Source organism: Rhinatrema bivittatum, chromosome 8 (assembly GCF_901001135.1).
Source record: "Rhinatrema bivittatum chromosome 8, aRhiBiv1.1, whole genome shotgun sequence".
In the NCBI taxonomy this organism is placed as follows: Eukaryota; Metazoa; Chordata; class Amphibia; order Gymnophiona; family Rhinatrematidae; genus Rhinatrema; species Rhinatrema bivittatum.
The window spans coordinates 118,537,175-118,553,706 of NC_042622.1; the positions used below are offsets into that span (position 1 = coordinate 118,537,175).

A 16,532-nucleotide genomic window follows, 5' to 3' on the forward strand; every position below is an offset into this window, starting at 1 on the left:
AGGGACTTCCAAGTCGCTGCTCGACAGATTTCCTGAGATGAAACATACTGAGATTCCGCCCAGGAGATTGCCTGGGCGCGTAGTGAGTGAGCCTTGACCCCTGCCGGGGGGTCCCGGCCGGCGCCGATATACGCCGTTACCACTGCCTCCTTGAGCCATCTCACTATCGTGGTCTTCGAAGCCTGAGAGCCTTTTCTGTTCCCGGACCAGAGGACGAAGAGATGGTCGGAGACCCGGAAGTCGTTGGTCACCTCCAGATAATGGAGTAGGGTGCGCCTGACGTCCAGATGCCGGAGAGACCTGGGGGCGTCCTCCGGGAAGGACGGAAGCTCCACCATCTGGTTCAAGTGGAACGCGGAGACTACCTTGGGCAGGAACGAAGGGGACCGTCTGCAACGAGACCCCCCGAGTCCGTGAAACGCAGGAAGGGCTCCCTACAAGAGAGAGCCTGGAGCTCAGAGATGCGACGCGCCGAGCCTATGGCCACCAAAAAGACAGCCTTTAGGGTGAGATCCTTGAGTGAGGCCTGGTGTAGAGGTTCGAAGGGGGGCCCCGAGATAACCCGGAGGACCTGGTTGAGATTCCAAGAGGGATAAGGATTCTGCACCGGAGGTTGCAAGTGTTTAGCCCCCTTGAGGAACCTCGTGGTGTCCGGATGAGACGAGAGGTCTGGTCGTCCCGCGGTGCGAGCGAACGAGTCCAGTGCGGAGACCTGTACCCGCAGGGAATTGTAGGTGAGTCCCTTCTCGAGGCCGTCCTGGAGAAAGGCCAGAATCTAAGGGACCGAAGCCGTGGCCGCATGGGAACCGTGGTCAGAGCACCAGACCTCGAACACCTTCCAGACCCGCACATAAGCGACCAACGTCGAGGCCTTGCGCGCCTTGAGGAGAATGTCTACAACTGGGGCAGAGTAGCCCTTGCGCAGGAGTTTCCACCTTTCAAAAGCCAGGCCGCAAGACAGAAGGGTTCTGCCTGGTCGTAAAATACCGGACCCTGACGGAGAAGCTGAGGCAGATGGGAGAGCCGTAGGGGACCATCCACCGCGATGTTGAGCAGATCTGCGAACCACGGGCGCCGCGGCCACACTGGGACCACTTGGATGACTACCCCGTGATGGGTCTCTATTCTCCTTAGAACCTTGCCCACCAGGAGCCACGGTGGAAAGACAGAGGAGGAGCCGGGTCGGCCAGGGAAGCACCAGGGCGTCCACCCCTTCTGCGCCGTGTTCCCTCCTTCGGCTGAAGAAATGAGGGGCCTTGGCATTGGAGAGCGTTGCCATGAGATCCATCGAGGGAGTCCCCCAGCGACAGGTGATGAGTAGCATTGCCTCGTTGGAGAGGGCCCATTCTCCGGGGTCCAGAGTCTGCCGACTCAAGTAGTCCGCTTGGATGTTGTCCACCCCGGCGATGTGAGAGGCTGCCAGACGTTCAAGGAAGCGCTCCGCCCAGGCCATCAGGCGAGCGGCTTTGAGGACCACCTGACGGCTTCTGGTGCTACCCTGACAGTTGATGTAGGCCACGGTGGTCGCGTTGTCCGACAGGACTCATACTGCCCAGTTTCTTAACAGAGGGAGAAAATGGACGAGTGCCAGACGCACCGCTCTGGTCTACAAGCGATTGATCGGCCAGGCTGCTTGTTCCTTTGTCCACTGTCCCTGCGCCGAGCTCTGTTGACAAACTGCTACCCAACCGGTCAGACTAGCATCGGTGGTGACCACCCCACAATCCGGAATCTCGAGAGGGGAGCCTTGAGCCACCAATGTAAGCTGTTCCTGGCGGTCGGGGGGAGAGGGAGAACGACCTGGTAGTCCCGTGACACGGGTTTCCACCGAGATAGTAGGGCCGCCTGCAGGGGACGCAGATGCGCAAACGCCCACGGTACCAGGTCTATTGAAAAGGCCATGGAGCCCAATATCTGCAGATAATCCCAGGACGTGGGTTCCAAAAGAGACGCAAAATGCTGAATCTGCTCTCGAAGGGCTTGTGCTTTGTCTGGACGCAGGAAGACTTTGCCCTGAGCTGTGTCGAAGCGGGCTCCCAGGAAGTCCAGGCACTGGGAGGGTCGGAGACTGCTCTTGTTGAAATTTACCACCCAGCCGAGAGACTGAAGGAGGCGAACGACTCTGCCGACTGCCGCCTGTCCCTGTGAGAAGGTCTTCGCCCGGATGAGCCAATCGTCCAGGTAGGGGTGGACCAGAATCCCCTCCCACCTTAACGCGGCCGCCACTACCACCATGACCTTCATGAAAGTTCTGGGGGCGGTCGCCAGGCCGAAAGGAAGGGCCTAGAATTGGAAGTGTTGGTTCAAGATCTTGAAACAAAGGAACGTCCGATGAGCCACCAGGATCGGAATGTGCAGATAGGCCTCTGTTAGATCCAGAGAGGCGAGGAACGCTCCCTGATGAACCGCCGCGATGACTGAGCGCAGGGTCTCCATGCAAAAGTGGGATATCCGGAATGCCTTGTTTACTTCCTTGAGGTCCAGAATGGGACGAAACGTGCCGTCCTGCTTGGGTACCACGAAGTAAATTGAATAGTGTCCCGAGCCCACCTCGCCGGAGGGGATGGGTGAGATGGCCCCGAGGTCCAGGAGCCTGTCTAGGGTCTGTCACACCCCCAGGCGCTTGGGACTTGAACCGCAAGGTGAGAAAATGAACCTGTCTCTTGGGATGCTTACAAACTCCAACGCGTAGCCGTGCCTTAGAATGTCCAGGACCCACTGATCCGTGGTGATGCTGGCCCATTCCCCGTAAGAGAGTGAGATGCGGCCCCCGATCCGGGGCAACGGGGAGTGGGCTGGCCTGGCATCATTGGGGAGGCTTGGACGAGGCTCCCTGCATCGAGGCGTCCCTAGGAGATCAACGGCCACGAAAGGGCCGGGGCCACGACTGACACCTGGAAGAGGGTGTCTGGGGTCCCTGCTGCCTGGCGCCCCTATAGCGGCGTTGGGTGCGGGGACGATTCCTGGAGGAAGAGGACGGGCGATATGACCGCTGGCAGTCCTCGGGCAGCCGGTGTACTGCATTTTCCCGTAGCGATTTGATAATCTGGTCCAGATCTTCGCCGAAGAGAAACCTGCCCTTGAAGGGGAGGGCGCCCAGACTGGATTTGGAAGAGGAGTCCGCCGCCCAGTTGCGAAGCCATAAGAGGCGTCTGGCAGAGACTGAGGAAACCATGGTCCTTACTAAGACGCACGCAGCAGGTCATGAAGGGTGTCAGCCCCGTAGGCCATAACGGCTTCCAGCCGATCCGCTTGGGCTGCCTCATCCGGTGGCAATTGCTGCGAAGTGAGAAGCTGCTGCACCCACCGGAGACCAGCCCTCTGTGTGAGCGATCCGCAGATTGCTGCGCGGACTCCCAGCACCGAAACCTCAAAGACCTTCTTGAGGCAGACTTCCAGCTTTCTGTCCTGGAGGTCACGGAGAGCCGTGCCCCCTGTGACCGGGATCGTAGTCCGTTTCGTGACCGCTGAGACCACCGAGTCCACCTTTGGTACCTTAAGGAGATCCAGAAAATCTCCTGGGAGCGGGTAGAGCTTGTCCATCGCCCTGCCAACCCGGAGGGAGGCCTCCGGAGTATCCCACTCTCTCACCAGAAGCTGTAGGAAGGAATCATGGATTGGGAAAGTCCGAGCCAGGGGACGCAGGCCCGCCAGTACCGGGTCCCCCTTCTTGCTGGAAGAGGCGACGGTGGAAGCCGGAGGCCCTGGCGGTTCGACAGGTGGATTGAGGTCCAACTCCTGAAGGACATGCGGGATGAGGTTCACCAGCTCTTCCTCACGAAAGATCCGGAGGACACACAGATCGTCGCATTCCAGATGAGATGGCAGGAGAGTGTCGTCATCCGCAAGCGAAGCCGGGTCTCCCCCCAGGTCCGGCAGTGGTGCCCCCCCCCCTCCCAGGGGGAGGGCAAGGTGCACCCTAGGGCCCCCCCCCCCCCGCGGTCCCAGGGACCGCGACCGCTGCGTCTGTCAGCCGGGGGACCTTAGCGAGAGGTGGATCCGAAGCTGGGCCCCCCGGCTGCTGAATGCTCTGTAAATAGGCCTTGTGCATGAGCACCACAAACTCGGCCGAAAACGCGGAGGGCCCGGGGGGGGGGCGCATGAGGGGGTCCCTTGGGGGCTCTGAGGAGGACAGAGGTGGGCCCTGATCCCGAATCGGCGGAGACAAGTCTGCAAAATCCTCCTGCGCTCCCTCTGTCTCTAAAAAAATGCTGTCTTCCAGCTCCAAGATGGCCGCCACTCCCGCCGAGGGGGGGGTGGGGCTGGCCCCCAAAGGTTGCGGCGGTGGCGAGGTTGACTGGGGCACGGGGCTGCTCTCCCCACCAGGGAGACACCTGCGACAGAGCCCCTCCCGCGATCCTCCTGACCCCGGGCCGCCGCAGGAGGAGCATCGGGGACGCTGCATGACGCGGGCCCGAGGGAGGAACCACAAGCGCAAGAAAATCAGGAGCCCGGAAACACCGCGGGAGGAGCCGGAACAACGCACTTCCGCTCAACTCTGAGGCCCCCCCGCCGAGAGCAGCAGAGGAATGCCACCTCCCTGCTGCGTCGGCCCCGGGGAATGTCACGTCGCGGGGCCAAGAGGGGGGGGGGGGAACTAGACCGTGGCGAGGGGAGGGGAGGGGCTGGCCCCACCAGCATCCACCCCCTACTTCACCAGAGAGAGAAAATCCTGTACGGAGCAAACCCCACAGAGTAAAAACCAAATGAAAGGACTTACCCCTGGGAAAGACAAGAGGAAGAAGAAAGAAGACTGAGTACACAGCCCTGCTGGCAAGGAACAAGGGCTCCGAGGAGCCAAGCAAATAATCACAGAACTGGTCTCACTTTTTTTTTTTTTTTAAACTAACACTGAAACTGCTTGATCCAACCTGAGGAAATAAAAGAAAAGAGAAGAGTATATGTGGAGAAGATCCACCTGACAGAGGAAGCACTGGGTTCCCCTACTCACATCTGCTGGAGTCAGAGAGATACTGAGGATCTGGGGAGGGTGCACCAGCTTATATGCCAGCACCCTCCGAAGTTTACTCTGACTCCATCTGCTGGACGGGGGACATAACCCACCGTCTGGACTGATCCTGGTACGTACAGGGAAAGAGGAGATATCAAGGGAGAGGGAGAAAATCGGAGAAAATCTGTGAGGGACAGATTCCATTCCATCTTTCTCCACTAAGAGAAATTACCATTTATTCTACTCTTGGTTTTCTATATTTAAACCAGTTTGCAATCTACAGTAGGCCATTGATTCCTATCCCTTGATGTTCTCATTTTCTCAGAAGTCTCTCATGAGGCACTTTGTCAAATACCTTCTGATAATCCAAATACACTATATCCACCGCTCACTATTATCCACGTTTATTAATCCCTTCAAAAAAAATAGATTGGTGAGACAAGATTTCCCTTGTGTAAATCCATGCTGGCTATGTCCCATTAAAAAATGTCATTCTATATGTTCTGTGATTTTGTTCTTTAGAATAGATTTTCCCAACACTGAAGTCAAACTCACCAGTCTATAGTTTCCTGTATCACCGCTGGAGCCCTTTTTAAAGGTCAGTGTTATGTTGGCCATCATCCAATCTTCAGGCACAACAGACAACTTTAATGATAGGTAACAAATTACTAGTAATATATCTGCAATTTCAATTTTGAGTTCTTTTAGAAATCTGGGGTGTAAATCATTGTGATCAGGCAATTTGCTACTCTTTAGTTTGTCAATCTGCCCTAATACATCTTCCAGGTTCACAGTGATTTGTTTCAGTTCTTCTGAATCATCACCATTAAATACCATTTCTGGCATGGGTATCTCCCCAACATCCTCTTCAGTAAATCATGAAGCAAAGAATTCATTTAATTTTCCCTAAGTGCACTTTTAACCTCTCATAAAAACATAATTTGCCATGCTGGATCAGACTGAGGATCCATAAAGCCCAGCATTTTGACAGTGGCCAATCCAGGACAAGTACCTGGCAAGATCCCAAACTGTAAATAGATCCCATGCTGTTATCATTCAGTGATAGATAGTGGTTATTTCTTAAGTAATTGGTTAATAACTGACTTCTCCTCCAGGAACTTGACTAAACATTTTTTAAACCCAACTATGCTAACTGCTTTAATCACATCATCCGGAAATGACTTCCAGAGCTCAACTGTGCATTGAGTGAAAAAATTATCTTCGATTTGTTTTGAGTGTGCTACTTACTAATTTAATAGAGTGTCCCCTAATATTTGTATTTTTTGAAAGAGTAAATAACCAATTTACATTTACCTATTTATTCCATTCATGATTTTATAGACCTCTATCATATTCCCCTTCAGCAGCCTTGTCACCAAGCTGAACAGCCCCCAGCCTCTTTAGCCTTTCCTCATAGGTGAGCTGTTCCATCCCCTTTATCATTCTGATCACCATTCTCTGTACCTGTTCCTTTTTTTGTGCATAAATCTTGGGTAAAGAACCTCTGCACTAGAAAGTCCAGGTTCAGCGCCATTAGCTACCATTAGTGCCAGAAATTTTACTGCACCTCTGATCAAGAGTTAAATTTCCAGCATTAATAAAACATAAGTAAAGCTTATACCTCTCTTTGCAGTATAGAGTAATAGCTAATGCCTTGATTAACATACGATTTGCATGGAGCTGTGCTAGTTGTGTATATTTCTGTATGCTAAAGTCCTTGTTACAGTAGGATTAAAATTACATACACAAAAATATGCATTCAACTGCGTGCTAAAAAGGTGCACTCAGCCGAGCACACATTATTGCATCTGGGCCTCCGTTAATCCAGCCAGCAACTGAGTTGGATGCAGTGATAAATACCTCCAGGTTATCATCAAACTTGAAAAGGACAGATAAATGACATTGTGCCCTTAAGAAAATAACATTTGCTATACTGGGTCAGACCAAAGGTACATCAAAGCCCAGTATCTTGTTTCCAACAAATACATGGCAGGATCCCAAAAGTTAAATAGATTCCATGCTGCTTAACCCAGGAACAGTCTACCTTAATAATGGTTTATGGGCTTTTCCTCCAGGAACTTGTCCAAACTTTTTTTTTTTAATTAGCTACACTAACAGCTTTCATCACATCCTCTGGCAACAAATTTCAGAGCTTAAATGCTCTGAGGTAAACAATATTTTCAATTTGTTTTAAATGTACTACTTTGTAATTTTATGGCATATCCCCTAGTCTTTGTACTTTTTGAAAGAGTAAACAACTGATATGCTTTCACCCATTCCATTCTGCCCATTATTTTATAGATCTCTATCATATCTCCCCTCAGTCACCTTTGCTCCAAGCTGGAGTCCTAACCTCTTTAGCTTTCCCCTTTATCATTTTGGTCACCTTTCTCTGTACATTTTCTAGTTCTGCTATACCTTTTTTGAGATATGGTGACCAAAATTGCTCACAATATTCAAGATGTGGTCGAACTATGGAGTGATACAGAGGCAATATGATAGTCTCTGTTCATATTATAATCAGAGTAATTCTGATCATGAAGAATATAAATCCATTAAAAAAATAAATAAATAAAATTCTCCATTCTTTTCCTAATAATTCCTAGCATTCTATTTGCTTTCTTGGCTGCCACTGCACACTGAGTAAAAGATGGACATATTATCCACAAAGATGTCTAGATCCTTTTCTTGAGTGGTGACGCCAAGTATAGAACCTTGAATTGAGTATCTATATTTTAGATTGCTCTTCCCTATGTGCATCACTTTGCATTTGTCCACAGTAAATGTCATCTGCCATTTGCTTGCCCAGACTCCCAGTCTTGCAAGGTCCTCTTGAAATTACTCACAATCCTAGTGTGAATTAACAACTTTGAATAATTTGCCAAAATTGTTAATTCACTTTGCAAGACTAGGAGACTGAGCATACAAATGTCAGATGACATTTAATGTGGACAAACACAAAGTGATGCACATCATCTAATGGTGTTACTCACTCACATGCTTCCTGCTTCCGATATATTTTCTAAAGTTTTTATTATGAATTTTTGCCTTTATGGCCATCTTATTTTCAAATTCTCTTTTTTCCTGCCTTATCAATGTTTTACATCTAACTTGCCATTGCTTATGCCTTTTTCTAATTTCTTCAGATGGATCCTTTTTACACTTTTTGAAAGAAGTTCTTTTGGCTAAAATAGCCTCTATCACTTTACTTTTAATCTATGCCTGAAGTCATTTTAGCCTTCCTTCCACCTCTTTTAATGCATGGAATACATCTGGTCTTAACTTACAAGATGGCATTTTTAAATAAATGTCCACAATTGATGTAAATAAACTCTTTGCCTTTGAAGCTACAATTTTTTATTTTTTTTTCTATTTTCCTCATTTTATCAGTTTCCCTTTTGAAAGTTAAATGCTAGAGCAGTATATTTACTTAATGTCATCCTTCTAGTCGTTAAGTCAAATTTGATAGTGTTATGATCACTGTTGCTGAGTAGCCACACTATCATTACTTCCAGCTAGTCCTGGGGGAATTCTGCTCTACTGCAGAGCGCAGAATTGGTGCAGGATTCCCCCTGTGCAGAATTGCCTGTGTGAAGGGATTGTGTATGTGTGAGAGAGAGCCTGTGTGAACAGGTGCGTGAGAGAAAGACATAGGTAGCCTGTGTGAGGGTATATTTGTGAGAGAGAAAGGGAGCTTGTGAGGGTGTGTATGCAAGAGAGGGATCCTGTATGAGGGGATGTGTGTGTGCGAGAGAGTGAGGGAGCCTGTATGAGGGTGTGTGTATGTGCACTAGAGAGAGGGAGCCTATGTGTGAGAGAGGGAGCCTGGTGTGAGGGGCAGTACTGAGAACGGGGTCAAACTCTGGGAGTGGTGATAGAGTGGAAGGGGTTGAGCCTAGAAATGGCGGTGAGAGATACTGGCAGGTGGAGGAGTTGGGGGCCTGAGAGGGCAAAATGGCCAGGGGAGTAGGAAGAGCAAGTGGAAGGGACACTCTTACAGTGAATTTCTAGGGAAATTCTGCTCAAAATATTTAAAATTCTACATCTTTAAGTAATAACTTTTTTCTGTATTAATTTAAAATGTAATTACTTAAAGACTGTCATGTAAATTGTGTTATTTTAACCAATATAAAGTTTGCAGAAATTTCGCAGAATTTTAAGTTTTTGTATGCAGAATTTTAAATTATTTTGCGCAGAATTCCCCCAGGAGTCCTTCTAGCACCAAATCCCATGTTACACTAAAAATTAGGTCTAAGATGGCATACACCCGAAATACAAGAATTATATGTACTCAGGAAGAAAAAACAGTGTTGGTATTGCAGTAAGTTGTTTGTTTGTAAACCCCCCCCCCCCCCCCCCCCCAAAAAAAAAAAAAAAAAGACCCACTATGTATCCATTTCAATAATGAAATATGAGTAGCTAGGTTCCTGGCTGTTAATATGCCTCTTTTAAACCTTGGCTTACCAATCAGAAGCAAATGCTAGAAGGCAGTTAATCACCAATTCATTACATTTGTATCTAAAACAATTAAATGGTTTGAACTTAGGAATAAGCCCTGCAGGCAAGAATAGGGTTTGAAGGATTCTTCCTAAAGAAAGCATCCTCTTTAGCCTTCAAATATCAACAGAGCTTCACATCCAATATTACAATTAACTGGGGAGGTATTTAAGGAAAGAAAGTCATGGTTTATAACTGGTACTACAGAAAAAACTTCAGATGCTCATTAACAAAAATATTGTCTAATCATCATGACCAATGCCTTACCTTCCTCTTCATCATCCTCTGGGGGCGATGGAATGATTGAACTCTGAGATCCGGATTGTGGAATACAGATCGAGGGGCTCGCTGTAGTTTTCCTTCTCTCTCTTTCTGATTCACTTTCTAAACAGACCACCTCATACAATGTGTCAGTGTTGCTCTTCCTTTCCTTTTGTTCTGTCTAAAAAGAAATGCAATGTAGTAATAATAGCAACAAACACATTCTAAAGCACATAGGAAATATCAAATCTTAAATTGCTTCTAACCAATTTGTGCTTTTGGCCTGCTAACCCTTTCTGCTCTGAAGAACTTATACCATTTTTTAATGTCTGGCCTTTCCTCCATTTCTTCTAACCACTAGGAGTGTGCATGGTAAGATTAAATATTATGCCTGAACAAAATAAACACAGTAGGTGAAATAAAACTATAATTAAGCATTTTTAAAAATGTAAGTACAGAATATAAAAGAAAGAAAAAAATGCCACACAAATTGCAACAGAAGGCTTTTCCTTTCCAAGTCTCATTCTCCCAATTTCATTTTACTTTCCCCAATTGTGAAGATACAGATTATAGATAGAACTTTCTAAGCTAGTTCCTCGTGGTAAAAATAGAATCCTTCTTGTGTTATATCATTCCAAAGTTACAACAAAGGTTTTCAAACGAACACCGAAGAGGATTTCTGTTAATGGGCACTGGACAATATTTGCACTTGGCTCTATTTTATAGTCAATGAGGAAATGGGACGATGGGTGTTAGGATCTCTCTCTTCCAGTTAAGGATCAAAATAAGATAAGGCAGGGATGGGGAAACTTCAGTTCTCAAGGACTGCACACCAGTTGGGTTTTCAGAATATCCCTAATGAATATGCCTGAAATAGCTTTGCATACAGCTGAAGTACTGTGTATGTAAATCTACAGCATACATATTCATTAGAGATATCCTAAAAATCTGTCCAGTGTGTGGCCCTTGAGGACTGTAGGTTTCCCAGTGCAGAGATAATCAGTCCCTCCTATTTCTGCTGAGCGAATAAAATGAATCGTAAATAAAATTTTCATTTAATAGATTGTAATGTCAACAACCAGTAAATCAATGTATAGACAATTACTGAAACTGTCAAAATAATGCCATGAAAGTGATAAAAACTCACTTTCAGCTTCGTACTTTCATTCCAACAATATGCCACTAATATACAAGAGACAATGCAACATTTGGTAATCAACAGAGCTTAAGAGGCTAAACAGGCCATTCAAAAGTGCTGCAGAGATGTTGTATTTGCTTAAAATGAGCTTTAAACAAAAGAAAATGATGAACCTGCATTATCTGACAAATAAGGATTAAATATTTGAAAAACTAGGTGGGCCCGCGGTGCATGCGAAGGGCCCACGGCTTACCTGGGGCCGTGGGCCGAAGACGGGCGGGATGCCCCAGCGCAGCGGCACTGGCCGATGGCCTCGAAGCGCTCCTGCGCTCCGAGGGCTGGCGTCATCGGGGCGCTCCAGCACGTCCCGATGACATCGGTGATGTCGCCATGCACGGGGGACGGGGGGCATTCCTGTGGTCCGGCGTCATCGGGAACAACCGCGGCCGGCCCTGATGATGTCGGCCCGGGTACTTATGTAACCGTCTTAATTTAGTCAGGAAAGAGGTCCAGACAACTGATCCGTAAAGATAGACTTTTATTGCCAGCAAGATGCAGCTAAGACAAAGGCTTAGAACAAACTGCATGCCACTCCCCGTGGGGAGTGGGCTTTTATACATTCTTTCAAGTAGGTGTAGATTACAATCAGACCACTACACACGTCATTTAATAGACATGATATGATCGACATTTTATAGCAGCAATCGTATTAATACAATACAAAATATTATTACAAAATGGTAGTGCGTTTCACTGAATGTCAGTATGTAAGTGCGTAGTGCATTCCATTGCGTATCAAATGTTAGTACATTTAAAATGGCTGTGCGTTTCAATGCTGGCGTTGTTAATCAGAGATTTTCAGTTTTTCTCATTCAACGATTGTTCATAGGAATCTGAGCTCCTACACTTAAGGCATGAGCCGCGTCACAGCAGGCCTCTTTCACCTCTCCCCGGGGACCAGCATCATAGGCACGGCTGTGGCGCGGCCCGCATCGCTGAACACATGTTGAAATTGCTCGCGGAGGCGGCGATTTCTTCGGGGACCAAAAAAATAAAATAATTTAACCAAAACAAAAATAAAAACCCGGAGGAACACAGCCGATGACTCAGGAACAGCCAAGAAGGACTGCAAGAAGGACGGCAGCCACGTGGAACTCAAAAACAGGGTTCACACGGCAGCAAATTTAAAAAAAAATTTTTTTTGTTAATCTTTAAAAAGAACTGCACTGAGAAAGAGAAGAAAAGGAAGACACCAGGGTGCAGGGTAGCCTTCCGGGTCAGGCAGCCGCCCCCATCCAGGAGTGAAAGAAATAGGGCATCAAGCACAAGAGAACAAGATCAGCAGAACAGTGAGTACCCAATGGGAATGGGAACGAGAACCCGCTACGTGGGGCAGAGAGGCGCCCTCTACTCAGAGCCCGAAGAGCCAAAGGGGAATGAGGACGGCGGAGGGGAGAGGTCGTGGAAGGGACCCTCCTCAACGCGGTACCGAGCGTACGAACGGGCGGAACGTGGATCGTGGGGCGATGAGGACACGGGTCCCACAACGAAGCAGGGGGCGGCATACGACGGCACTAAACTGCAAGAATAACACCGCAGGTGCGAACCCAGGCACAGGGGACCAGACACAGACTATGGGTTTCCCTTATTTGCCGGGGTTCCCTCCATCTTGGGCCTGCGGACCTTGGATGCCGCCAGCCAGCACCGATGGCAGTAGCAGCAGCCCAGGACCTAACACATTCCCGCAATGGTCACAAACGGCCTACCCTGGAGGGATGCCATACCCAGTATATCCGTGGGGATATTGGCAGGGGCAGCATGGCATGCGGAATAACCAAGAGGTCCAAGGGGGAGATGATGAGAATTCACTGGCAGCAGGGCGCAGCGGACAGGCCAGACACACGCCAAGAAGAAGAAATAGTACTAACACTGCGACCAATAGTCAGTCCAAAGGAGAGACCCAACAGTGTGAGACAACCAGTGCAATGACCGATAGCGACGGAGAGGGCATGATACTACTGGAGGTGGGTGCGGTGGACGCAGTCGCAGCAGAAGCTGGGCTCGCGCAACAACAGCTGGGTGAGTTATCAGAGCCTAATGTTTCAATTCCACAGCCCCTCGCCGACAAGGCAGTAGTGCATGTGTCAAAAAAGAAAGGCGGAAAGCGGAGGAGAAGGTACAGTTCAAGTTCCAGTGACAGTAGCTCATCTTCAGACTTCGATAGCAGAGACAAGGACAGCTTAACCCGGGCACAGTCAGCACATGGAGAGGCAGCAGCAGCCTCACCGCCGGCGAACAGTGTAGCCCCTCTATGGGTAAGCGTGCCTAGAAAGCTGCGAAAAAGGATTAAAAAGAGAAAATGCATCGACATCTTCCGACATCTTCCGACTTATGGAAGGAAGGAAAAATTCAAGAGACAGAAAAAAGAAAAAAGGCAGAGATGCACTGCAGGAGGACAGCAAGGCAATACCGTGCAACATATGGACCTGGACCAGAGCATATCTCAGATTGATAAGTGTCATAACAAAAGACGATCCATCGCAATGTGGACCAATGATCGGGCCTGGACAGTCGAGGCTGTCTGGGCTGAGTCCTTTGTTGTGGCCTAGAAGACCTGCTCCTAGATGTAGGGGGGTAGTACCGCCTCTGTCTGTAGAAAGGTCTTCTAGAATCCTTCCTTTGAGGCCTTACGAATTGGCTGCGTAGGTGGATCCTGGGGAATCACTGAAAGCTGCCTTAGGGTTTCGGTATGCTCTTTTAATTGAGCAACTGCATCCTGTACCTTAGATCCGAAAAGATTATCACCAAGACATGGGAGATCTACTAACTTGTCCTGGACTTCAGGCCTGAGGTCCAAGGCTTTAAGCCATGCCCAACATCTGGCACTTATACCCGATGCAGCAACTCTGGAAGCTGTCTCGAAACCATCATAGGCCACACGGACCTCGTGTTTGCCTGCTTCTAGCCCTTTATGAATAATCATTTGGGCTGCTTCCTGATGCTGTGATGGAAGTGATGGAATAAAGTCCTGTATTTGCTTCCACAAATTTCTTTGGTACTGGGTCATGTACAATTGATATGAAGATATCCTAGAATTTAACATGGCCCCTTGGAAGACTTTCCATCTCAGGGAATCTAAAAATCTGTGATCTTTACCTGGGGGATTTGAAGAATGTGGTCTAATTCTCTTGGACTTCTTCTGTGCAGATTCTACCACTACTGACTGGTGAGGAAGCTGTGATTTTTGGTAGCCAGGAACAGACTGCACCAAATATGTAGTGCCCATTCTCTTGTTAACAGCTGGCACTGAGCAGGGATGTTCCCAGATCCGATGTTGTAATTGTAAAAGGACATCATGGACTGGTACAGCTAACACTTGTTTTGGGGGGTCCACGAATTGAAGAATCTCCAATGTTTGCTGCCTGACGTCCTGCTCTGTGACCAAGGTGAATGGGATGGTGTCAGCCATTTCCTGGACAAAGGTTGTGAATGTGAAATCTTCCGGTGGTGATTTTTTCCTTGGATCCGGTGGTGAGGGATCTGACATGAAGGCTTCAGATGAGGTATCTGAGTGTGAATCACTCCAAGTGTCATATGGATCCTGTTCAGGTGGAGAAATTGTGGATGTTCTAGGCGGTCTAGGAATCCCAGAAGGACCTGGTTGTGGATCTTCCAAGTGTGACTCCTCTAGGTGTTCTTTCCCAGGTTTGGGAGGAAGAGCACCGACCACCTCATCTAATCTCTTCATTAGAAGATGGTAAAGTGCTAGTTCTGGGTTTCCCGGGTCCCCGGGAGAGAGTGGCATTGATGGTGATGGCGCCGGAACCCACGATGGCGTCGGTATCTTCGGTGGTCGTGTTGGCGGCACCTTTACTGGAATCGGTGTGGGTACCAGCATCGATGGAATAGTCTGTATCAGTATCGACACCAGCATCGACGGGGTCGTCAGCATCGGTATGGTCACCGACCTCTGTGTAATCACCGGTATCTGTGATGGCACCAGCATCGTCGCCGGAGTAGGTGTGTATTCCTTCAGGGCCTGGAGCACCGCTTGTCTAATAAAATTTGACAATTCCTGCAATACAGCTGGTGCAGGCAGAGCAGCTGAATGCGGTGGCGGTGTAGGTGTCGATATCACGTCCGCAGATCCCTGTGGAGGTTCGATCGATGCAGGTATAGGCCCAGGTGCCGAAGGTAGCGGAGTTTCCTGAGGTTTCTGCCGTTTAGCGGTTGGTTCCTCCAGGGAGAGGGGCGTCGCTGGAGTCAATGTTTTGGTTGATATTTGACTACCGACCTTATTGATGCCGTCGACGGCGATGGATGATCTCCTGATCCCTCCAGATGACGTTTTTTCAATAAAATTTGCTTCGCAACCCCCACTGGAGACGACTTCGTTGATGATGAAAGAGAAGGAAGGAGCTGGAGGTGAAAGAGATGTTCCATCTTCTCCTGTCGAAGTTTTCTTCCTTTAGGAGTCATCTCTGCACATTGAGGGCAGGATGAAACGTCGTGTTTGTCTCCCAAACAGATAACACACTCTAGGTGTGGATCTGTTATGGACATTATTCTGTTACAAACCGAGACATTTTTTAAATCCGGAAGCCATTTTTTGTCAACAGCCGTCGATGAAAAAATGGGAAAGGAAAATGAGAAAAAGTTTTTACTAAAAGTAAAAATGAGACTGAGTTTACTCACCGGCCGGTGGAAAACTGAGAGAGAGAGATCCCCTTTGGGAGAAAATCATTGACTTTTCAGTCAGAAATATTGTGAGGTAAACTCACAAGGCTCCTTGATCCGCGATGCTTACAGCTGCACGGAAAATCGAAGACTAGAGAGAGACCCCTGTGGCAGAGAATATCATGGCATGCTGGGCATGCTCAAGTGGCCTCACAGGGCAGTCAGAAGTTTCTAGAATGACAGAAAGTTTTCCCGCAATAGGGCTCCGTCAGTGACGTCACCCATATATGAGGACTAGCAATCCTGCTTGTCCTGGGATAATAATAATACACCTGGGTGGGAACGATTTAGGGGCAATGTCATGAAGACAACTGTTACGGCAGATGAAGAGGGACCTATGGGAAATACAATCAGGGTTCCCGGAAGTGCTGATTTGCTGGTCCGACATAATATCACGCATTAAATTTGCAAAACAAAGTTATGGGGGAGAGCCCGGAAGAAGTTAAACAAACAGGTCTGAGGATGGTTGGTGCACATGGGGGGGCTGTCAGATACGGTACGCATGGGCCGATGAACAGTGCAAAGGTTTTTTACCGGCAGGACAGAGTACACCTATCTGATATCGGGTACGACCTTTTCAATAACGAAATACAAGAGGTACTTGAAAGGAACTACACATGGGTGTAAAAGGGCTGCAGCTAAGGTTTGGTTTGGGGGGGCAACCAGGCAAGTTTAAACACTACCTGGCACTGAGGGCGGGTACCCGGGCCAACAGAGAATTATTAGACCTAGGTCAGCCGCGGGGCTGACAAAAGGCAGGTTGTAAAAGGGGCGGGGACCACGCCCGGAGGCAGGGCCCCCTTGCTTGTAAACGCGGCAGGGGGTCAGAAGTGATGTCGCCTTGCTAGAATCATGGCAGGCTGAAAAAGGGGGGCGTGGTTCCAGTAGCGGTGAGACTGTCGGATTGGCCTGGGTGGGTGAACTGTTATAATGTTAAGTTCATATTAA

The 16,532-nt window shown here is 48.5% G+C and overlaps 1 protein-coding gene across 5 annotated transcripts in view; it reads right to left on the minus strand.

Moving 5' to 3' along the window:
- RABGAP1 (RAB GTPase activating protein 1) overlaps positions 1 to 16,532 on the minus strand; it is a 545,250-nt gene that overhangs the window by 291,092 nt on the left and 237,626 nt on the right. For all 5 annotated transcript variants that reach the window (XM_029610918.1, XM_029610917.1, XM_029610919.1 and 2 more), the window contains exon 11: positions 9,716 to 9,890. In XM_029610918.1, the coding sequence (XP_029466778.1) occupies positions 9,716 to 9,890 (175 nt within the window). The remainder of the gene's footprint in view (positions 1 to 9,715; positions 9,891 to 16,532) is intronic.